Genomic DNA, 25,671 nt, shown 5'->3' with positions numbered 1-25,671 from the left:
AACCAGTTAGGAATTTATTTTTCTCATGTTACATAAAGTTTAGAAACAAGCAACTCATAGTTGCTTATATACAGCCAAAAAATACCTTACGTGTCTATTATATAATCAGTAGTCTATGAATGTCATCTTATTGGTCTATTCTCTAAGAAAAAAGAGATAAACCCTAGGGCAGATGGTAAAGTGAAAATGCCAGATGCCATGCTCCCATTTCTATGGAATTCTTTAGAATCCACAAGCAGTGACCTCTTGCTTCTTTCTCACAGACCAAGACTGTGAGCTCATGGGCACTCACAGCAGCAAGGAAAGCTGGGAGATGAGTCCTCAGAAATTATCTACACTGCTAATTTAACACAACTGTAGTTCTGTTACTTAGAGGAAGCAAGGTAGAAATGGATGTTGGGACAGGAACTTCTTGTATCTCACACATTAGGCCACATAGCAAGTCTCTAATAATTTTGTTCATATGCTATTGAATCTATGTCATGAAGATCAGGCATCCTGTGGAAAATGCAATTCAATTAGAAATCTATAACTGAAAGATAACTAAAATATGCCCAGTCTGCACATTAAAATATGTATTTCTAAATAAGCTATAGTTCAGTCCAAGATATCTTGATGAGAAGTGCACAATACTTAGTACTTACTTATAATAAAAACATTACACACCTAAACTTTAGTGAGTGACTTCCCTTGTGGTCCTGTGGCTAAGACTCCACACTTCCGATGCAGAGGGCCTACCTAGGTTCAATTCCTGGTCAGGGAACTAGATCCTGTATGTTGTGACTAAAGATCTTGTATGCCACAGTGAAGACTGAGGATCCTACATGTCGCAATTAAGACTTGTTGTAGCCAAATAAATACATAAATAAATACTAAAAAAAAAACCCCAACAAAACCTTTGTGATGTAGATAAAGGGGAACTTATTTATTTATTTATTTTTAAAATGTGGTAAATTTTTTTTTTTCTGATAAAGGGGAATTTAGAGTGCTATATAATCTTTAATACTCATCAGCTAGTGAGTCATCACACTTTAAATACTGATAAATATAATCACAGAACCATAACATTTACAACGTTTGTCCCACTATAATGTAACTCAAGAGTTGTACCTGATGGCTTTCTAAATTGGTCATAATATGGTTTCTCTCCAGAGTGTATTCGAAAATGACGGAGGTGGGAAGGGGCCCTTAAGGCTAGCTTGTAGTCATTTCATTCACAGAGTTTCTGTCCAGTGTGTATTCGCTTGTGCATGATAAGGTTAGTGCTAGTGCTGAATGCTTTTCCACACTGGATACATTTATAAGGCTTCTCCCCTGTGAGTTCTCATATGCACTCTTAGGCAAGAGGAATTCCTAAAGGCCTTCCCACATTCTTTACATGCATAGGTTTTCTCTCCAGTGTGAGCTCTCTTGTGCACAGTGAGATAAGAGCTTGTGCTGAAGGAATTTCCACAGTGATTACACTCATAAGGTTTCTCTCCAGTGTGAGATCGGGTATGTTTCTTAAGGGATGACTGATCAATAAAGGCTTTCCCACAGTCACTGCATTCATAGGGTTTCTCTCCAGTATGGGTTCTCATATGTTTCTGAAGGGATGAAAGAACAGTAAAAGCCTTGCCACATTCCTTACAGTCAAGGTTTCTCTCCAGTGTGAATTCTTTTGTGAACGTTAAGATGAGAGCTCTGGCTGAAGGATTTTCTGCAGTGATTACACTCATAAGGTTTCTCTCCAGTGTGTGATCTTACGTGTTTCTTAAGGGAAGATTGAAAAACAAAGGCTTTCCCATAGTCCCTACATTCATAAGCTTTCTCTCCAGTGTGAGGTCTCATACATATCTGAAGGGACAAGGGGCCAGGGAAAACTTTCCCATGTCCATTACATTTTGAGCTTTCTTTCACAGTACACATTTTTTTGTGGACACTATGGGAAGATCTTTTTCCACAGTCACTGCATTCATGGAGTTTCTCTTCAGCAGGTATTTGTTCATGTACTGAGAAGGAAGAGTGTAATTTGAAGGACATAAGATGTTGATTACACTCAGATTTTTCTCTTGTGAGAGTTCTGCAGTGTTTCCTAAGGGATGACTTGATTAAAAGTTTTTCCACAATCACGGAATTTAAGAATTTTCTCTCCAATGTGAGTACTCAAATGACTCCTAAGAGCTGAGGGATAGCCGAAGTCTTTCCCATATTCTTTATATTTGTAGCATTTCTCGCCCTTGCAATATCTTGTACGAATAAGGTGATAATTCTTTCTGAAGAATTTTCTACAGTGATTACATTCCAATGGGTTCTCACCAGGGTGGGTTGGTGCCTACAGGAAAAGGAGTAAATGATGACTAAAGGCTTTCTTGGGGCTTCCCTGGCAGCTCAAACAGTAAAGAATCTGTCTGCAATGCAGGAGACCTGGGTTTGATCCCTGGGTTGGGAAGATCCCCTGGAGAAGGGCATGGCAACCCACTCCAGTATTCTTGCCTGGAGAATCCCATAGACAGAGGAGCCTGGCAGGCTACAGTCCATAGGGTCGCACAGAGTCAGACACGCCTGAAGTGACTTCACACGCATGAAGGCTTTCTCACTTCTATTACACAGGAACACATTTCCATGTGGATCCTGCCATATATAGGAAGTATATTATTATGACTAACATTTTGCCATTTTCAAGGTGTGTGTATATTTTTTGCCTTATTCTTTCAAGTTGAAATAGCTGAATACTCTTCCCAAGGCCCCATGGAATTCATTCCATCAAAAAGCATCCTAATTATAGAGTTTTCCTAATCATGGGTGAAGAATGAATGATTTATTAAATACTTAACAGTAGAATGACATTTAAGTAAATGTTGTTGTTGTTTAGTTGCTATGTTGTGTTTCCTTTGTGACCTCATGGGTTGTAGCCCACCAGGTTCCTCTGTCCATGGGATTTCCTAGGTAAGAATACTGGTGTGAGTAGTCATTTCCTTTTCCAGGGATCTTCCCAACTCAGGGATTGAACCTGTGTCTCTTGCATTGGCAGGCAGATTCTCTACCACTGCACTACCAGGGAAGTCCAAGTAAATGTTTACTTTTTGATATTCTCTGTAAGGCTGCAAGTGTTGAGGTAGGTTTGGAGATTTCTCCAATTTTATGGGATTAACAAAGGATTTCCTGATGCAGCTTTCTGATGAGTGAATTCTACTTGCCTGAAGTGTCTCCTCTTGCTTGGGTGCTGCTGCTGTTTTAATTCCTTGAAATTCACAGAGATCTCCCAGTCTTAAAAAACAGGAATCATTTCTAGTGAATCTCACCATTTTTATGCCATTGGCAGTTTTTTTCTCCAGGAACATTCTGCATGAGAATTACATCTTTTGATTCAAGCTGAGTAACCCCATCTAAAAATGAATGGGGAAATTTTTTTTTTATAATTATTGGGAGAAGAAGTAGGGGTGAAGGAAAAAAGGAGGCAGGCATGCTATGGATTTGTTTTCAATTAATAACACTAAATATAGGAGGAAAATGTGAGAGAGAAGATGTAACCAGTGATAAGAGAAATTAATTTAGGAACTTGGCTCTGGGAAAAGATGCCAATGATAGGAACAAGCAATGGAAATGAGAGATATTTTACAAAGAATTCTGGAGGCTTGAGACAGAAAGCTCATGTAATGGTCTCAGCCTTCTTATCACACAATGGCTGACAACTGTACCACCCCTCACAGGCTGTGCCTATTCCATACAATGACCCCTTCCTGGCTGGGACTCACCTGTACAAGCATTTTGGAGAATTCCTCTCTCCTCTGGCCTCAGCTCTTCCTGTGCCACCTCAGTGATTGGACTGTGTTTGCAGAGATGATACCCTGCTCATGGGGAAAGACACATGATGTGGGGAGACTGTGAAGGAGACAAGGAATCTTTCCACAAAACTGATTCCAATACTTTGGTTTTCAAGGATTCTGAAGATAGGCAAGAGCAGCAGAAGAATCAGATTATACAGCCCTTTCACAAAGCACCATAAGACAAACATCCACACACCTTTTCCCACATGATCTGACCCTTGAATTCTAAGCCCAAGATCTGTAAATTACCTAAATTTTTTAAGGACTGAGGAAGTACAATCAGTGAATTTTCTTGGGAAGTGATAAGACTGCCCCACAAGGGCAGGAACCATCCATTCTGTGTTTACCATGTTTAGCTGTTCTCTTCAGTTCCTGGGAGAGACAAGTGATGAAGAACTAGTACATGCATGAACAAATGAATATGAAGGAATGAGGCCAACTTTACCCACTAAGGCCAGGTTCCTAAAGTTCTCCAACATTACATCTCTGTACAGGACTTTCTGAGTGGGGGCCAGCAGGGCCCACTCCTCCTGTGAGAATTCCACTGACACTTCCTTGAATGTCACCAAGTCCTAAAATGTATACATTCAGGTTTAGCCAAGAACTCTCTCTAACTCTGAACCAGAAAGATGATGGGTGAGGCTGATAGGACTTGGGGAGAAGACCCAATGTGTAGTAAGCTCAGACATTCTTCAGAGGCCTCTCATCATTTCACCCAAGTTCTTGGAACTTTCCACTTCTATTCTCACTCACTGGACCATCTCTTTCAGGCTCATGGTTTTTACAAGCTTTTCTAACACAGCTTAGCTGATATTGCCACAACTATGTTGCAAGGAGTCTTCTAATCTTATTCAAGATCTAGTACAGATTGAGCATACTACAGAATGAGAAAAGTACTTGGAAAATGAATGTTTTTCCTAGTGAAAAAAAGTCTTTATTTTCCTTCATGGCACCCAGCAGAAGATGGAACTAACACTCACCCTGGGGGATTATCTGAAACACAAAACAAATGTTGAAGCCTTTCCTTAAACATTCTTTCTCTCCCATTCTAAGAAGCCCAAAGAACTGAGGGACCCTGAGGCTAGCCTGGTTGCGCTGTGAAGCTCTGGGTCGTGGACAAGAGATGTACCCTTTGGGAATAGTGATTTTTTTTGGAAAGAGTAACTTCCCACATACCTGTGACCAGGTTGTCAGAAATCCTGCAGCCATTCTTTCTTTTGTCTGTCTCCCCCCTGGCTTGGCAGGGTTCTGAGCATGAAGACCTAGAAACGAAGAAAGAAGCCATGAGATTCTGGGCCTGACAGATATTCAACACTTAGAGGCCTTGTAAGCTTCCTCATACTAGCTTCAGAGTAACCACATGCACTGAAATGCACATATAGATACACATAATACAGTAAAGAATTTATCTCCCTACCCAAGAACAACTAGGAATTGGGAATACAGTATGTTCTTATTTTTTTTTAAACTTTTCCTTAGATTGAGCCACCAAAATTGCCTAGAGTCACTAACAACTCAGGAGCAATGAGTCCTCTAGTATTAAAATTCCTCTGTGTAAGAAACCAGGACTCCTTTGGGAACTATGTTCAGTGTGAAACAAGAAATGTTCAGCATAAGCCTGGAACAGTTTATACCAGAAAGGAAGGAATTTACCACACAGGAGAAAACTTAAAAAGGTTCCCACTGGCTTACGATGGAACAATTTAATAAAGAGTAATGATTACAATCAGTTGAAATACACCAAATATAAAACAAAGCCACGAGTCCATAATGTTACTAAAAAACTGTCAATGGTCACAGCTGGAGGTGGCCAGGATATAATTTTGTTATTCTGAAAATTTGTAAAAAAAAAAAAAAAACAAAAAACAAGCCTGTATCATCCTGTCCCCTCCTTTATGAATGACATTTTATTATTACTAAATAGTTGTGATACAGGAAAGTTCTTTCCAGAATAATCATACAAACTTTATTCTAAGTTTCATTTATTATGAAGAAAATGCTAGAATCAGAAAGTCACCATTTTAATGCACTTAGGCAATGACAGTCAATGGTTACTAACATATTAGGTGAAAAGTGAATGGGAATATTTATTTTCAACTTCTAACTTTGAGAAAATTTCAAACTCAAATGTTGTAAAAATTAGTGTAAAAATGATGAGCTTCCCTATACTCTTTACTAATTGCTAAAGTTCTGTCACATTCGCTTCCTTTCTCCTCTCTGTAGGGGTGTGTGGGTGTTTCATCAAGAATATTGAGAGGAAACTACCTGACAGGAAATTGCAGGTGTCAGACCCTTTTTTTCCTATATATTTCAGAGTGTCACAGGAACTTGGGACTTTCCCTAACAGGATAAAAACCAGGATTTAATATTTATTATCTAACATATAATTCATACGCAGAATTTTACCAACTAGTCCAATAATATCCTTTACAGCAGCCACTTTAAAATTTCCCATCCAGAATTATGCCCTCAGACTATGTTTCTTTCATCTTCTTTAATCTGGACCAGTCCCTCGGCCTTTCTTCATCTTTCCAGGTTTGAAAAGTCCCAGGTCAAATGTTTTACAGATTACATCTCAGTTTTAGTTTGTCTGTTGTTTTCTCATGGTTAGATTCACAAAGTTTGTTTTTGATGATGTATTTTGTAACTGATGCTTGTCCTCAGTGAATCACTTCAGCAGGCATATGATGACAGTGTGTCTGATTATTGATGTTAATTTTAATCGTTGGTTAAGGTGGTATGCAGCAGGTTTCCTCATTAAGTGACCCCCACCCCCCATTTTTTTGGTAACTAAGAAGAAACCTGAAGGGGATAATTTTAAGACTAAATAGATGTGCTGGGCAACTTTATAAAGGAAGATCAAGCTGATAAACCTTAACATCTTAAAAGAGACACCTGGACACCATTTATTCTGATATGATGCAATAACAGACAATACCAATTATAAAATATTTTTTGCTAAGAAAACCTAACAAATCCTTTCATCTAATTAGCAGTTTATTGAAGAAGGGTAAGAGAAGGGGACAGAGGACATGCTAATGATATATAGAGGACATAATCAGAAATATCCAGTTTGGAGGAGAAAGAGGAAAGGAGAACTCTTCCTGGTTAAGAGGCTTAAGAGGTGTAACAATTCACTGCAATGTGTGGCTCTTACAGCTTAAAAAAAAAGATAATAATGTTATTTATTTTAGGCTGTGCTGGGTCTTCGCTGTTGTGTGGGTTTTTCTCTAGTTGCAGTGAGTGGGGGCTACTCTCTAGTTGTAGTGCATGGGCTTCAGTAGTTGTGGAACATGGGTTCAGTAGTTGTGGTGCTTGGGCTTAGGTGCTCTGCAGCATGTGGGACCTGCCCAGACCAGGGATTGAACTCGTGTCTCCTGCACTGGTGGGTAATTGTTTACTACTGAGCCACCAGTTCAGTTCAGTAGCTCAGTTGTGTCCGACTCTTTGTGACTCCATGAATCACAGCACGCCAGGCCTCCCTGTCCATCACCAACTCCCAGAGTTTACCCAAACTCATGTCCATCGAGTCGGTGATGCCATCCAGCCATCTCATCCTCTGTCGTCCCCTTCTCCTCCTGCTCCCAATCCCTCCCAGCATCAGGGTCTTTTCCAATGAGTCAACTCTTCACATGAGGTGGCCAAAGTATTGGAGTTTCACCTTCAGCATCAGTCCTTCCAATGAACACCCAGGACCCATCTCCTTTAGGATGGACTGGTTGGATCTCCTTGCAGTCCAACAGACTCTCAAGAGTCTTCTCCAATACCACAGTTCTAAAGCATAAATTCTTTGGCACTCAGCTTTCTTCACAGTCCAATTCTCACATCCATACATGACCACTGGAAAAACCATAGCCTTGACTAGATGGACCTTTGTTGGCAAAGTAATGTCTCTGCTTTTTAATATGCTATCTAAGTTGGTCTTTATTTAACTTATATGCAGAGTACATCATGAGGAACGCTGGGCTGGAAGAAGCACAAGCTGGAATCAAGATTGCGGGGAGAAATATCAGTAACCTCAGACATGCAGATGATACCACCCTTATGGCAGAAAGTGAAGAGGAACTAAAAAGCCTCTTGATGAAAGTGAAAGAGGAGAGTGAAAAAGTTGGCTTAAAGCTCAACATTCAGAAAACGAAGATCATGGCATCTGGTCCCATCACTTTATGGCAAATATATAGGGAAACAGTGGAAGCAGTGTCAGACTTTATTTTTTTGGGCTCCCAAATCACTGCAGATGGTGACTGCAGCCATGAAATAAAAAAATGCTTACTCCTTGGAAGGAAAGTTATGACCAAGTGAGCCACCAGGGAAGCTCTCGATTCTTTCTTTATAGATTAGAGAAATATGTTGAAATTTTTTTTAATGTTAAGAATTTGTAATGGCATTTACAAAGCTCCTAGTTTCAGCTGGCACCGTAAAGATACATTCCTTTTAGGTTATATGACTTGAGGTTCTCAATTAACAAAGGTCAACAGACATGGACAAAGTCTAGAAAATGCTCAACATTGAGAAATTTCTTCAAAAACTAGAGAAGTTGCCTTCAAAAATAGCTATTTCTACCAAAATGGGAAAAAAGGTATTGTTGGATTAAACTACAATTTTAAATATCATCATCCCTTGGAAAATATCACTATAGCTTGAAAAAGCACATTGACTTATAACTCACACTTTTGATCCTTGGAACGACATTTTTAATTCCAATACACAATGTGCTTGTTTTCTCCCCAAAGTGATTTATTATAAAAACACTTGCTCACTCTCAATGCTGAGTTAGTTCAGCAATGCAGCTCCATTCTTTAAAGCATTCTAGTCAAGTGTTAGTCACTCAGTCGTGTCTAACTCTTTGCGGCCCCATGGACTGTAACCCACCAGGCTCCTCTGTCCATGGAATTCTCCAGTCAAGAATATTGGAGTGGGCTGCAATTCCCTTCTCCATGCAGTGTGCTTCTGAGTCAGTAATTTTATAGTGGATGCCCTTTAAAGCAACCTTCCTGAATGTTAAAATAATCTATGATTTTTTCATTAAACTTATGAGCAAATTTGCTAATATGTTTATCAAGCGCAATGTTTCCCTTTCTTTCTTTAAAAAATATTTATTTATTTATTGCCTGCACCAGGTCTTTGTTGGGGCACGTGAGATCTAGTTCCCTGACCAGGGATTGAACCTGGATCCCCTGCATTGGAAGCTGGGAGTCTTAGCTATGGGACTACCAGGGAAGTCCCTTCCTTTCCTTTTTAAAAGCAATTTAAAAGTTTATTTTTATTGAGGTAATAATGATTTACAAAATTATGTAACCTTCATGTGTACAAAACCAAATGCCTTAATAAGTCTTCTCTGCTGCTGCTAAGTCGCTTCAGTTGTGTCTGACTCTGTGCAACCCCATAGACGGCAGCCCACCAGGCTCCCCTGTCCCTGGGATTCTCCAGGCAAGAACACTGGGGTGGGTTGCCATTTCCTTCTCCAGTACATGAAAATGAAAAGTGAAAGTGAAGTCGCTTAGTCATGTCGGACTCTTCGCGACCCCTAGACTGCAGCCCACCAGGCTCCTCTGTCCATGGGATTTTCCAGGCAAGAGTACTGGAGTGGGGTGCCGTCGCCTTCTCTGAAGTCTTTTCTAACACTCCCTTATTAAGACATCCCACAGTTCACTACAGTGGGATGCAATAAGTAATAAATCCAACTTGCTTAACTCTGTGTGTTCCTGGTAACCTTTGGCTAAAGATCACTGATAATATCAAGAAAAACTGTTAACTTGGGGGTGTGTGGTAATGGTGTTGTGATAATGCTAAAAACTTCTGTTAAAAGTTTGTTTAAAATTTTTTAACTGAAGCATATTAATATATATGTCATGTTAGTTTCAGGTGTACAGCAAAGTGATTTACTTATATCTATTGTATACATATATGTATGTATACGTGTGCATATATATATATATACACAGACACACACATTTATAAATATATATTATACATATACATACATGGGCTTCCCTGGTGGCTCCATGGCAAAGAATCCACATGCCAGCGCAGGAGATGAAGGTTCGATCCCTAGGCTGGGAAGATCCCCTGGAGAAGGAAATGGTGGCCCACTCCAGTATTCTGGCCTGCAAAATTCCACGAACAGAGGAGCCTGGCAGGCTATCATCCATAGGGTCACAAAGAGTTGGACATGACTGAGTGACTGAACACAGCACAATAGATCAAAGTAGAAAATAGTATGATCAACTCAATAACACACTAAAAATGTCTGACAGTACCCAACATTGCCTAATGATTTAAAAATATTTTTAGCCAACCGTATTAAAAAAAACCTCTCAACTTTTAAAATCGGCAAAATATGTTTTTCTAAAGAAAAATACAATGGTCATTAAGCATATGAAAATATGCTTATTATTAACCACCAGGGACATGCAAATTAAAACCACAAGATACTACTTGACACTCATTTTGATAATTATTATCAAAAAGACTAACAACTGGTGAAGATGTGGAGAAATCAGAACTCTTATTTGCTGATGGGTAAGAATAATGGTGCAGCTGCTTTAGAAGTATTTGCAGTTTATCAAAAGGTTACATATACGATTATCATAAGAATCAGCATTCCACTCCTAGGTATAAACCCAAGAGAGATGAAAATAAGTCCACACAAAAACTTTAGCAGGAGAGCTCACAGCAGCATTATTTACAATAGCCAAAATGTGGAAAATAACCCAAATGCCCATTAAATTGTGAGTGGATAAATGTGATATATCCATACAAAAGAATATTACTTGGCTATTGACAGGAATTAAGTACTGATACTTCCTACAATGTGGATGAACCTAGAAAACATTATACTAAGTGAAAGAAGCCATTCACAAAAGACAAAATATTATATGATTACATGTATATGAAATGTCCAGAATGGACAAGTCTATAAAGACAAGAAACAGATTAGTGGTAGCGTGGGGCTGGTGGGTAGTGAGGCATGGGGAGTGAGTGCTAATGTGTACGGGATTTCTTTCTGGGAGGATGAAAAACTTCTAAAATTAGATTGCAGTGAGGGTGGCACATCACTGGGAATACGGTAAATGACACTGGATGATACACTTTAGTTCAGTTCAGTCACTCAGTCGTGTCTGACTCTTTGCGACCCCATGAATCGCAGCACGCCAGGCCTCCCTGTCCATCACCGACTCTTGGAGTTCACTCAGACTCACGTCCATCGAGTCAGTGATGCCATCCAGCCGTCTCATCCTCTGTCGTCCCCTTCTCCTCCTGCCCCCTACACCTCCCAGCATCACAGTCTCTTTCAATGAGTCAAATCCTCGCACGAGGTGGCCAAAGTACTGGAGTTTCAGCTTTAGCATCATTCCTTCCAAAGAAATCCCAGGGCTGATCTCCTTCAGAATGGACTGGTTGGGTCTCCTTGCAGTCCAAGGGACTCTCAAGAGTCTTCTCCAACACCACAGTTTAAAAGCATCAATTCTTTGGCGCTCAGCCTTCTTCACAGTCCAACTCTCACATCCATACATGACTACTGGAATAACCATAGCCTTGACTAGACGTACCTTAGTCGGCAAAGTAATGTCTCTGCTTTTGAATATGCTATCTAGGTTGGTCATAACTTTTCTTCCAAGGAGTAAGCATCTTTTAATTTCCTGGCTGCAGTCACCATCTGCAGTGATTTTGGAGCCCCCAAAATAAAGTCTGACACTGTTTCCACTGTTTCCCCATCTATTTCCCATGAAGTGATGGGATCGGATGCCATGATCTTCGTTTTCTGAATGTTGAGCTTTAAGCCAACTTTTTCACTCTCCTCTTTCACTTTCATCAAGACGCTTTTTAGTTCCTCATCACTTTCTGCCATAAGGGTGGTGGCATCTGCATATCTGAGGTTATTGATATTTCTCCCGGCAATCTTGATTCCAGCTTGTGTTTCTTCCAGCCCAGAGTTTCTTATGATGTACTCTGCATAGAAGTTAAATAAGCAGGATGACAATATACAGCCTTGACGTACTCCTTTTCCTATTTGGAACCAGGCTGTTGTTCCATGTCCAGTTCTAACTGTTGCTTCCTGACCTGCATATAGGTTTCTCAAGAGGCAGGTCAGGTGGTCTGGTATTCCCGTCTCTTTCAGAATTTTCCACAGTTGATTGTGATCCACACAGTCAAAGGCTTTGGCATAGTCATATAAAGCAGAAATAGATGTTTTTCTGGAACTCTCTTGCTTTTTTCATGATCCAGCAGATGTTGGCAATTTGATCTCTGGTTCCTCTGCCTTTTCTAAAACCAGCTTGAACATCAGGAAGTTCATGGTTCACGTATTGCTGAAGCCTGGCTTGGAGAATTTTGAGCATGACTTTACTAGCATGTGAGATGAGTGCAACTGTGCGGTACTTTGAGCATTGTTTGGCATTGCCTTTCTTTGGGATTGGAATGAAAACTGACCTTTTCCAGTCGTGTGGCCACTGCTGAGTTTTCCAAATTTGCTGGCATATTGAGTGCAGCACTTTCACAGCATCATCTTTCAGGATTTGAAATAGCTCAACTGGAATGCCATCACCTCCACTAGCTTTGTTCGTAGTGATGCTTTCTAAGGCCCACTTGATTTCACATTCCAGGATGTCTGGCTCTAGATGAGTGATCACACCATCATGATTATCCAGTCGTGAAGATCATTTTTGTTGGTAAAGACTGAAGGCAAAAGGAGAAGAGGGCAGCAGAGGATGAAATGGTTAGATAGCATCACTGATTCAATGGACATGAATCTGAGCAAACTCTGGGAGGTAATGGAGGACAGAGAAGCTTGGAGAGCTACAGTCCATGGGGTCACAAACAGTCAGGCATGACTTAGCAACTGAACAATAACAACAACAAAAACTATTACAAAAAATAATGTTAATAAACAACAACAAAAAAGCAGCATAAAAGGAAATGTCTTTAAACCTGAAAACATGTCAAAAATATACAGCAAGTGTTTCAATTTACTAGGTAAAAGCTGAAGGCCTTTGAAACACAGAAAAACAGTGGCTCCTTCTACGAAGCATGTTACAGACAGCACAGTAAATTGGGGAGAGTGGACAAGGATGGCGAGATACGATAGGCTAGAAGATAATAAAGGAAGAATATCATCCTGACATTCCTGGATGATATGACAGTGTGTAAACATCCAAAAGCATCTACAGGTAAGATTAATTGAAAACTAAGAGATATGCAGCTTGCTGGATACAGAATATAGCTCTGAGGACTCAAAACAGAACAAGGGGGCAGTTTGCAGTATATAGGAACAGCACTTATGACTCAAAAACTCAAGTTCTAAAAATCGACCTTAAAATTTAAAATACTAAGTCCATAAATATGAAGAAACATGGACAAACCCATTCAGATGGGAACAACTCAATCGTCCACCAACAGGATGATTCCACACAACAGAGTTGTAGAAGAGGTTTTTTTTTTTTTAAAAGGCAGATCTCCGTGAACTAATGAGAACTTCAAGACACGTCATTAACGTAAGAAAATGAGACACAAGAATGGACATCTTACGGAAATGCAGTCTGACTTCGGCGAGGCTTTTTAAAGAGGGTGGACAGGAAATGGAGAAAAGACCCCGCACATGTACCCTGTCCGCATCTCCTCCTTGGTACAGACAGATCGATTGAGCAGTCTTTCTGGAGATGGGAAAAGCGAGGCCCCAACAGGTGGGGATGGAGTCAGTCGCTGCCTGGAGTAAAAGCAGCGGGTCTTGCAGCCCCATGCACGCAGCTAGGGCTAGCAGTCGCGCGAGAAGCTTAGCAATAGGCGCTGCAGTCCCAAACAGCTCGGTCCTTCTATTATACCCATGATCCTTCCCCGTTCTCCAAAGGCCACCCCAGACTCGAGTCAGAACCTGGGCTTGGGTCTGGCCGGATCGGATGCCAACGGATCACGCCGTTCCCGGAGGCGCACTTCTGCTTCTGGTCTCAACCTTAACTCCGAAGAGTGGGCAGGGCTGCTGCTAAGTCACTTCAGTCGTGTCCGACTCTCTGCGACCCCACAGACAGCAGCCCACCAGGCTCCCCCGTCCCTGGGATTCTCCAGGCAAGAACACTGGAGTGGGTTGCCATTTCCTTCTCCAATGCATGAAAGTGAAAAGTGAAAGTGAAGTCGCTCAGTTGTTTCCGACTGTTCGCGACCCCATGGACTGCAGCCCACCAGGCTCCTCTGTCCATGGGATTTTCCAGGCAAGAGTACTGGAGTGGGGTGCCATTGCCTTCTCCAGTGGGCGGGGCTAGGATGCAGCAAAGCAGAGAGTGGCTAAGCCCCAGTGAGGCTGCTGGGCCACAAGCTGAGGACAAGCCCAGTAAAGTTTGGGGGCTTGCCAGGTGTGTCGTGTTAAAGAATCCACCTGGCAATGCAGGAGATGGCAGGTTTCATCCCTAGATCGAGAAGATCCCCTGGAGTAGGAAATGGCAACCCACTCTAGTATTCTTGCCTGGAAAATGCCATGGGCAGAGCAGCCTGGCGGCCTGAAGTCCATGGGGTCACAGAAGTTGGACAGCCTGAGAACCCCTGCAGGACATTTTATTTTAAGCAAGTCTTATTTTAAGCTTATCAAGTAAAGTAACTTACTCTTGATGTCACATTAAAATATAAAATGATCCCCAGGTACATGAGCCCAGGTCTTTGACTCCATTTGCTCTCCCCAAGGGAAAACATAGAGGTCCCCAAGATTTTGAAAAGGAGACCGAGCAGTCAAAAGGAGTCCAAACTTCACTTCCTCAGCCATTATGGATTCTCTTGTGTAGTCAAAGCCTCTCCCTTCTTCCTAACCAAAATAAGCCCCCCAGAAGTCAGAGACCTTTCTGTCCCAACTCTGATTTAAACAATGATATCCTGGTATTAAAAACAAATAACCAGACAGTCTAGATCAGACTTTAAGCTACCTGCTGAGACAGACAGACAGAGACAGGCAGGCCACTACAAATCTGAGAATGGCCAAAATCTGATACTAATAATGACAAACACTGGTAAAGATATAGAACAGGAAAGCTCATTCAGTGCTGGTGGAAATACAAAATTGTACAGCCACTTTGGGATACAATTTGGTGGTTGCTTACAAAACTAAACATAATCCTACCAAGTAATACAGGAGTCACACTCTTTGATATTTACCCAAGTAAGCTGAAAACGTATGTCCACACAAAAACCAGCACATGCATGCTCTGTTTTTTTTTTTTTTTTGGTCGGGGGGAGTTGTTTCTTTGCACATGAACGTTTATAGCAGTTTTACTCATAACTGCCAAAACTTAGAAGCGGTCAAGATGTCCTTCAGAAGGTGAACAGATAAGAAACAACAGATTACCAGAGCTAAATTGAATGAACTATCAGGCCATGAAAAGAACTTAAATGCATATATATTAAGTGAAAGAAGTCATTCTGGAAAGATTAAATACTGTATGATTCCAACTGTAAGACACTCTGGAAAAGACAAAATTGGAGATCAGTGATTGCCAGCGATTAGTGAAAGTGATTGGTAGAATATATAAGCAGGGCACAGAGGATTTCTAGGGCAGTGAAAATACCCTGTATGATACTATAATGAATATATACCAATACAGTTGACCCTTGAACAACAAGGGTTGATCTGAACAGGTCCACTTATATGTAGATTTTTTTTTTTCAATGAGTACATACTAGAGTACTACACAATTCATGGATGGTTGTATTCACAGGTGCAGAACCCAGAAGGCTGACTGGTGTGTTGTACTGGGGTTTTTGACTTTGAAGAGGGTCAGGGTCCTTAGACCCCATGTGTTCAGCATTCAACTGCAGTTCTCAAATGAGATTCATTCAAATGAGAAATTTACATCTGGTTCAATAGTTTTATGCCAGCTTCATCATTCCTGGCCTCAGGTTCTGCTTGGCACCTGGAAGCCATCTATGTGGGTACCCTCAGGACTTACTGTTACATCAAATTAGTGTCCCCTACCCCTGTCCTAAATATTTTTATCCATCAGAAGTAGGAGCAGTGTTTGGTGGTCCTGAAGTGGAAGAACCGTGAGGTCAGGGCCAAAGATTGTTAATGATTATAGCAGGGAGCAGAGCAAAGTTTGGTGGGAAGAGACATGCCACTTGTCTGAATTTCTGGGCTGTCTGACCCCTTCTGGAACTTCCTTCTACCTCCTCCCTCCCAAATTAAAACAATGGAATAGACCTCTTTAGTGAATTCTCCTTTCTAGGCTGTATCCCAATGAATAAGCAGCCTGCCCTCTGTGTTTCTGTTGGGTGCAGCCTTGTCATTTCCTCTAGGAACAAGAGGCCTTGGGTTTCTAGTGAGGTGCATGAGTATGGATGGCCAGGGCAGAGTTACTGGCAAAAGGTGTGTGTGCTTGTATTTACAGTAGAGCTCAGGAAGGCCCTCTCTCTCTTTTTCCTGGTGATATATGATGTGGACCATCTTTTCACATGCTTATTTGCTATTTGTATGTCTTCTTTGCTGCTGTGTCTATTAAGGTCTCAGTCCATTTTAAACCATTATTTGTTTTCTTATTGTTGAGTCTTAAGAGTCTTTTATCAGTTGTCTTTTGCAAATATCTTCTCTAAATCTGTGTTTGCCTTCTTACTCTCTGGACAATGCTTTCAGCAGAGCAGAAATTTTTAATTTTAACATTATCAGTTTATCAATTATTTCTTTTATGGATCATGTCTTCCATGTTATATTTTAAAAAGTATTGCCATTCCCCAAGGGCTTCTAAGTTTTCGCCTGTGTTATCTTCAAGGAGTTTTACAGTTTTGTATTTAATACCTAGGGCTGCAATGCATTTTGAATTAACTTTTGTTCAGAGTGTTAAGGTCAGGGTCTAGATTTATTCTTTTGCATGTGGATGTCTGGCTGTTCCAGCATCATCTGTTGAAAAGAATTATATTTCTACATTCCATTTCCTTCACTCCTTTGTCAAAGATCAGCTGACCATATTTATGCTTAACATCATTAGTCTTTAAAAAAAAGAGTATATACAAGAAACAAATTGGTATGATTGAACTTTTTTGTTTTTTCCTTTCATTTTCATTGCAGTGCATGGTTCCAGGCCTCACTGCTTTCAAGCAAAATGAAATGATCATTCTGCAACAAAGCTCTGTTGTATTCTTTACTTTCATAAGGATTCTTATAGAGTTGAGCTGATAGTTGACCAAAATGAAATGATTTATCCAAAACTTCATCAGAATGACATATATGAGAATATTTAGCCAAGTGAATTCTATGTAAAGAAATATATTATGAGGGGTATTTCAAGCATCTGCCAAATTCACAATGCTCAGAGACTGAAAAACAGATGAATGACACAAGCCTCAAATATCTGTCAAGGTCATCGTGCTGCTTTTCTGTTTTATGGAACTGTTAAACTTCCACTAGAGGAAGGGAAGGAATTATACCTTGTGAATCTTACCATGTCTACCACGTTGGATTTTTTCCCATTCAAAATATTCCACTGAGGTGCTGACCTTCTGGTATTGAGACAAATCTCCCAATCTGAAATAAGATTACAAAAAATTATGTTATTGGAAAATAAATGGAAGGAAGGTATTAAAAATGAAGGCCAATGTGTATTTACTTTCAAACATTGACTTAAAATATATTTTAGAACAGAAAAAAAGAATAACTTAAGTTTGGCTGGATTAAGAGTTTGGCATGATAAGGTGCTGTGGTCAAATTGGTAGGTGATTTACTAAGAAATGATTCTATAAGTGTTGAAACTGACTATGAACAGAAAGCACCATGAAGGAAAACAAAGGTGAAAGGAAATGGACAAAGAGCTTAAGGCAAATGCAAAATTTAAATTAAAAAATGGGACAGAGTCTACTGTCAGGCCAAAAGAAAGTTTCCAAAAGTGAGGGAAAAGTTAAAGAGAAGAAAAGTTTGGACTTCCCTGGTCATACAGTAGATAAGAATCCACCTGCCAATGCAGGGGATGTGGGTTTGGTCCCTGGTCCGAGAAGATCCCACTTGCTGTGGAATAACTTAGCCCACGTGCCACAACTGCTGAGCCCGAAAGCCTAGAGCCTGTGCTCCACAACAAGAGAGGCTACCAAAATGAGAAGCCTGTGCACCACAACAAGGAGTAGTCCCCACTTGTCACAACTAGAGAAAGCTGCGAACAGCAACGAAGACCCAGCACAGCCAAATAAATAAATAATTAGCCTTTTCCCCCTCTTGGAAAACTTTCCATTTTCTTCAGCTTTCCTCTTAGTTCTACCTGAAAGATCAGACGAGGTCTGCATAACTGGTGCCCTGCTCTGAGAGGAAGATGCCTGATATAAGACTAACATGTAAGGGATGACAAATACTTCCATAAATAAGGGGCCGAGAGTCTGCTCTTCAGGCATACCAAATACTCTCAGGTATAACTTGAGAAACAACAAAATGTTCATGTCAACTTTATCAAACCAGTAAACTTTAAAATAAAACTAAAACGCACACGTATTCACATTCTCTCTCTCTCTAATTTTTCACAAAATAGATTCCCTATCTTTTGCCTAAAACCCAAGCTCAAGCTTATATACACAATTAAGTCCTAAGCTTTTTATCCTAGAAAAAATAAAATCAGTACAACGGACAGATCTTCATTTTTCAAGAGGAAGCCATTGTACTGTAAAGTCTGTGACCTCAAAGGTCACTAGATCCTACACCATCACAAACATCCTGGCATCAGGCAGTTGCCATCTCCATCAGTTGTGCACTTGAAAAAGAGGAAGGGAGACCCAAAGCCTAGACAGGTTTCGTGTTCTCCCACCATCAACCCCGGGGCTTGATGGTCCTCAAGCCCCTTCTCCCCTCTACCTGGACATATTCATAGTGATCTCATCCAATTATGTAGCTTAAGAGCACCTCTTTCTCTCCTAACGATGTATCTCACCACAACTAGATTGTGACCTCTTCTGGTCTTAATTTTCTCTAGTGATAGGATTAGCAATAGTTCTGAGCACATTATAGACAATAAATGCTGGAAACGCATCACTCCTCCAATGACAGCACAAATTCTCAGAATCACGTCAGCTCCCTGTCTATTATAGCAAAATGAGGGCACACAATCAGCATGGATGATCGGATTGAATTAGTAAATACTGGGATGATGGTATCATTCTCTTATGTAAATGAAAGGCCCTAAGATCTGAGGAAATTTAACTTGGACTCAGTCCCTAAGCAGGTTCTGTTGGAATAAAAAACTCTGTTTCACTAGAAGGAAACACATCTACCTGGAAGGAAGAAGCATGTGCTTTTCTAAAAGAATAGAATAAATTTCCTACTCACTTGATCACTTGAAAATAATTTGTCAGACATCCAGTCACAGTCCTTTCCCCTTCTGACTTCTCTTCATAAAGACAGAAAAATTCCCGAGAAAGCCTTAAGGAGAAGAAACAAAACCTGAGAATTCAGGCTGCCCACAGTTTCCATACTCACAAGCTTGGAAACACCCCACACTAATTCTAAGTAAACACATACATACTGCTGCCATAAAATGCCCTACAATCCGCCTCACCTGAAATTAGAAATGGATTTTGATAAAAAGAAAAAAAGTTTAATAATCTAATTTCATTTTACAGATAAAGTCTAGACAGGTAAAATTGTTTTTTTTTTTTTTTTTTTGCTAACAGTGATAATTCATCATGTAATTAAGCAGAACTTCTCTCACAAAAATGGGCAGACTTACCCTTCTCTCCCCAAGTCCCAGGATTTACACAACAGGATATTGTTATAAACTTAAGCACCCTCCTAGACAGCCCAGAAGCAGGACTATGTAGACCCAGACCACAAAGACATTCTGCTCACAGGCCAGTAAAGAACTGTCTCTGAAAGGAGCATCAGCAAGTACTTGCCACAAGGGAAAAAATCAAGGGCTGGCATCTGTGAATCTGACAGTGAAATCTGCCTTATACATGTTATTCCTGAAGTCTCTTCAAGACAGTTCAATTCTGATTAAGTAGTAGTGGGAGTCTTGCCTCATGCCATCAATCTTTAAGCAGCAGGCATTACTGATTTGTCATCAAGCATCATTTATTAGTCATCGTTCTGTACAAGACGGCCATTATATATTATGTGAAAGTCACTAGAAACTGTAGACGACATGAATATAAATAATTGTCATTTACTGAGGACCCATTATGTACTGGAAACACTGAAAGCTCATATGATTATCAAGTTATTCTTACTGTCATTCAATAGTTGAGGCAATTCATGTACAAACAGCAGTAGTAATTAGTCCAAGATCACCACTTAGGAAGTGGTGAGCCAGAGCCTGAATCGAGGTTACTCTGTCTCAAAAGCCTGAACTCCTAAGATTATTGTTAATTCTCCAATATGACTGGACAGTGATCATGAAATAGTGTGCAGGAAATGATTAACTTAGCAGGTCTGAGTTGCCCAAAATTTTTACTAGGAATATGAGTATGAACCTATGATGTAAGAAAAGATATATTTTTGGGTTTTTGAAGAATAATAATATGAGAGTATGTTCACAATATAATTTATATGGAAAGGAGGATATAAAGTTATAAATATTTTTAAAAAAACTTACTTATTTACATTTTTGGCCACTTTGTGTGGCATGTAGGATCTTAGTTCCCCAACCAGGGATCGAACTTGTGCCCCCTGCAGTGGCAGCATGGAGCCTTAAGCACTGGACCACCAGAAAAGTCCTGAAAATATCAATTTTAGATGTCCACTGAAAGGCCTAGACACAATTAAACCCCAGAAGCACTGAATCCATGTATCATACAGACCTTGGTGTCTACAAGGAAACAGGCTTCTTGGAGAAATCATTGATTATGGTCTGTTAACAGTCAAGTTTGGGGCTTCTCTGGTGCCTCAGCAGTAAAGAATCTGCCTGCAATGCAGCCAGGAGACCTGGGTTTGATCCTTGGGTTGGGAAGATACCCTGGAGGAGGGCATGGCAACCCACTCCAGTACTCTTGCCTGCAGAATTCCATGGACAGAGGAGCCTGGCAGGCTACAGTCCATAGGTTCACACAGAGTTGGATATGACTCAAGTGACTAAGCAGCAACAGTCAAGTTCAAAGTGAACTGGGAATTGATGCTCAAAGACTTATAGGGATGTGTTGAAAGGACACATGAATCAAATTAAAAGGACTACTCCTGGCCAAGTTTGGGAGAGCCTGAGCATCAAATAACAGCATCTGTTTATAATATGATAAATGAAAGAGAAATAGGGGAATATGTTGTGAAACCCTGAAAGGGAAAAAAAAATAGAGAAGGCATGGTAAGTGGGGAGAGAAAGCTCTTGTTTACAAAAGACTGACAGCAAGAGAATGGAAAAATTTGGAAAAAAAGAAAGAGAATTAGAAACAACAACAACAACAAAAAGCACTTTTCAAGACCCCAATGCAAAAATAGGTAGAAGTAAAGATCAACAAGTGATGCTAAAACCACTGGGTGAAAGGGCTGGGCAACAGATTATTCCCCTGTTGCCAAGTTATCACCCTCAGATTGTTGTTGTTTAGTTGCTGAGTCATGTCCAACTCTTTTGTGACCCTACAGATTAGCCCATCAGGCTCTTCTGTTCATGCGATTTCCCAGACAAGAATCCTGGAGTGGGTTGTCATTTTCTTTTCCAGGGGATCTTCCTGACAAAGGGATCAAACCAGCATTCCCGCACTGTGGACAGATTCTTTACCACCGAGCCACCTGGGAAGCTTATCACCTACAGATTACCACAAAGAAAGATGTGACTGTGCGAGACAGAGATGGGTACCTTAACTAAACGCGTTGCGCTCCTAATACACAGTGGACCAGTTGCATTTATGTGCCTCCTGATGTGACAACATGAAGTACACATCACCTGGGAAATTTTCAAGTCTTTAAACCTGCGGTCTAACGCAGTAGTCATTGTCTTGCTCTATGTGGCTATTGCGAGTATGAAACGTGGCTAGTGAGACTGAGGGGCTGAATTTGTTATTTTACTCACTTGTAATTGAATTTTAGAAATAAAACTGTTCAGTTACTAAAAAAATCTTTCAGTATGTTTGGAGCAATCTGGGTTTCCCCAAATATTTTTTTTCAACAGTCAATTTTCTGAAAGCTAAATACAGATCAGGAATTTCTAATAAAAATTTAGCATCCATACTGAGGTGAGCTTAGGTGTAAAATACATATCAGAGTCCAACAACTTGGTACAAAAGAAATGTAAAATTTCTCACTAATAACTTTCTATAAGCTACACTGGTCATTAATTTCACTGACAGTTATATATTGATAACTGGGTAAATTGGGTTAGCTATGTTATACTATTAAAAATAACTTCCCATGTATATTTTCTCCTAATTTGACTACTAAAAATTTTTTAAATCACATTACATTTGTATTAGATACTTCTGGCTGTACCAGGTGACTCAGTGGTAAAGAACCTGCCTGCAAAGGCAGGTGACCTGGGTTTGACCTCTGGGTCAAGAGGATCCCCTGGAGGAGGGAATGGCAACCCACTCCAGTAGTCTTGCCTGGAAAATCCTATGGACAGAGGAGCCTGGTGGGCTACAGTCCATGAGGTCGCAAAAGACAGACAGGACAGCACACACACCCTAGACTCAATGTCCATTTTATGAGATACACAATTACATGAAATTATAGGAAAACATCACCATATGGGAATGCCAACATTTTCATTTTTCAATATAAATCTCCTGACTGCAGGAACCAAAAATACTGGCAAATGTTTTAGGTAAAACAGATGTAAAGCCTAAATGCAAGGTGCAAACCTTATTTGAATCCAGCTCCCTCCAAAACCAGACAACTATAAAATATACTTTTGGAAAACTGCAGAAATTTTGATTTTCTTGGATGTACAACGGAGTTTTGTTCTTAGTAGGAAACTGTCCTCCTTCTTAGAAGTCAATGTCTGCAATTTACCATTAAATGGTTCATCATTTTATATATATATAAAATGACAGACAAAATCTTAAATTAGTGAACTTAGATTCATGGATATTCCTTTTATTGACCACAAATTTTCTTAAGATAAAAATTTCAAGATGAGGGAATTTCTTGGTGGTCCAGTGGTTAGGACTCCGCACTGTCAATCCCGTGGGCCAGGGTTCACCTCCTGGTGGGGGAACTAAGATCCCTCCAGCCGTGTAGCACGGGCGAAAAAAAAAAGAATGAGAAATTCTAGATGAATACCTAGAATAAAAATCTACCCGTCAAAACTCATCTTACGTAAATTCAATTCCAACGGCGGCTACTAACGGAAAACAGCCTCGATTGGCTTCCTTCCCAGAGGCTTCTATATTTTGAAGGTTTGGGGCTTTACGGGGCTCTCATATGGTAAATTTATTATTTATATGAATCCCTTCACTTCTGCTCTTATTAAGATCAAACACACGTGCTCCCTAATAACCTACAAAGGTTTCTTCTCTTTCCAACGGAATATGACTCACCAAACTTCAATGATCGACAACCACGGCCGGAGTAAAGCCACCGAGAGCTCACCGGGACCCGGGGAGTCGAGAAGGACGGAGATGCTATTTCTTTTCCTTGTGGAGGAAGGACCCAAAGGCTGCTCTGGAGGCTTGTGAAATCGGGAGCAACGCGGCTGGAGAGTAGGCCGGGCCGGCGGGCTCAGTGGGTCCGAGCTCTCGGAGGAGGGGCCGCCGCCCCGCAGCACCGGCGGGAAGCCAGGGCGGCCAGGCCAGCCCTCGAGGCCACTGTCCTTTGACTTCAAGCCTCCTCTTGGGTCTGTTCCCCTCCTGCTTGACCACACACAGAGGAGACGAGAGAAACGAAAATTTCACCTCACACCCGAGCCGGGGCACACAAATAACAGACCTTCCGCGTTGCCCACGCGCAAATACAAACGCGCAGGCGCACTTCCAGTGCCCGCGTGCAGCCTAAGGGCTGGGGCCTCGGAGGTTGGGCGGGCCCTAGAGGCCACTGCTTCTAAAGTCCCGGATCCGGGAGTTATACCGTTTTCCTTCCGCTGAGAGGCACTGAGGCGCAGGATCTGGACCCGCAGGGCGGGGCTGTGGCCCAAGATTGGCTTGGAGGTTTGCTTTCCTCAGTAGTTAATGCATCTTACATAAATGACAATTGCTTTCAAATTTGGGTGCATAATTGAATAGTCATATCATAGAAGGAGGCAGATAATTAAGGTGACAGTGCACAGTTCACAATAAGCTTTAGGAATCCTAAATACGTGAACCGTGAACTTCCAGATGTTCAAGCTGGTTTTAGAAAAGGCAGAGGAACCAGAGATCAAATTGCCAACGTCCGCTGGATCATGGAAAAAGCAAGCGAGTTCCAGAAAAACATCTATTTCTGCTTTATTGACTATGCCAAAGCCTTTGACTATGTGGATCACAATAAACTGTGGAAAATTCTGAAAGAGATGGGAATACCAGACCACGTGACCTACCTCTTGAGAAACCTGTATGCAGGTCAGGAAGCAACAGTTAGAACTGGACATGGAACAACAGACTGGTTCCAAATAGGAAAAGGAGTACGTCAAGGCTGTATATTGTCACCCTGCTTATTTAACTTCTGTGCAGAGTACATCATGAGAAACGCTGGGCTGGAAGAAACACAAGCTGGAATCAAGATTGCCGGGAGAAATATCAATAACCTCAGATGTGCAGATGACACCACCCTTATGGCAGAAAGTGAAGAAGAACTAAAAAGCCTCTTGATGAAAGTAAAAGGGGAGAGTGAAAAGGTTGGCTTAAAGCTCAACATTCAGAAAACGAAGATCGTGGCATCCGGTCCCATCACTTCATGGCAAATAGATGGGGAAACAGTGGAAACAGTGTCAGACTTTATTTTGGGGGCTCCAAAATCACTGCAGATGGTGACTGCAGCCATGAAATTAAAAGACGCTTACTCTTTGGAAGGAAAGTTATGACCAACCTAGATAGCATATTAAAAAGCAGAGACATTACTTTGCCAACAAAGGTCTGTCTAGTCAAGGCTATGGCTTTTCCAGTGGTCATGTATGGATGTGAGAGTGAGACTATAAAGAAAGCTGAGCGCCGAAGAATTAATGCTTTTAAACTGTGGTGTTGGAGAAGACTCTTGAGAGCCCCTTGGACTGCAAGGAGATCCAACCAGTCCATCCTAAAGGACATCAGTCCTGGGTGTTCATTGAAAGGACTGATGTTGAAGCTGAAACTCCAATATTTTGGCCACCTGATGCGAAGAGCTGACTCATTGTTAAAGACCCTGATGCTGGGAAAGATTGAGGTCAGGAGGAGAAGGGGACGACCGAGGATGAGATGGCTGGATGGCATCACTGACTCGATGGACATGAGTTTGGGTGGACTTCAGGAGTTGTTGGTGATGGACAGGGCAGCCTGGCCTGCTGTGATTCATGGGGTCGCAAAGAGTTGGACACAACTGAGCAAATGAACTGAACTGAACTAAACTAAGTTGTCTTTCAGCAAAAGGAAACGGAATTTTTAAAAATTTATTTTACTTTATATTGATGTATTTACTTTGCTGCATTGGATCTTAGTATTGGCGCACAGGCTTAGCTGTCCTGCAGCATGTGTGATCTTAGTTCCCCCACCAGGGATGAGCCAGCGTCCCCTGCATTGGAAGGGAGATTCTTAACCACTGGACCACTGGGGAAGTCCCCAGGAAAGGGAATTTTTAATAGCTGTTATTCAGTTTGGTGTGAGGACTTGTTTCTCAGTGTTACATCATGAACTATACAATTAACCTACTAAATCTGATTTAATTATAATTTATCCTCAGAAACTTTGTGTCTTATTTCTTTATTTTTGGCTGGGAGGCTTGCAAGATCTTAGTTCCATGACCAGGGATTGAATCCAGGCCCCCTGCAATGAAAGCACTTATCCCTAACCACTGGATCACCAGGGAATTCCCAGAAACTGTATA

At 41.0% G+C, this 25,671-nt stretch overlaps 1 protein-coding gene across 1 annotated transcript; it reads right to left on the bottom strand.

The window, feature by feature from the left end:
* ZNF177 (zinc finger protein 177) lies at nucleotides 1-23,669 on the bottom strand. The gene is given in 12 exon segments (XM_013965140.2): nucleotides 1-1,316; nucleotides 1,318-1,635; nucleotides 1,637-2,086; nucleotides 2,088-2,314; nucleotides 3,180-3,311; nucleotides 3,313-3,368; nucleotides 3,738-3,830; nucleotides 4,255-4,381; nucleotides 4,986-5,071; nucleotides 17,222-17,304; nucleotides 19,084-19,176; nucleotides 23,220-23,669. Coding segments are annotated over 9 exon segments (1,542 nt in total). The 5' UTR covers nucleotides 5,019-5,071; nucleotides 17,222-17,304; nucleotides 19,084-19,176; nucleotides 23,220-23,669; the 3' UTR covers nucleotides 1-1,210.

Source organism: Capra hircus, chromosome 7 (assembly GCF_001704415.2).
Source record: "Capra hircus breed San Clemente chromosome 7, ASM170441v1, whole genome shotgun sequence".
NCBI lineage: Eukaryota > Metazoa > Chordata > Mammalia > Artiodactyla > Bovidae > Capra > Capra hircus.
Note: the sequence above shows the minus strand (reverse complement) of the source record. Positions and strands in the feature narration are given on the sequence as shown.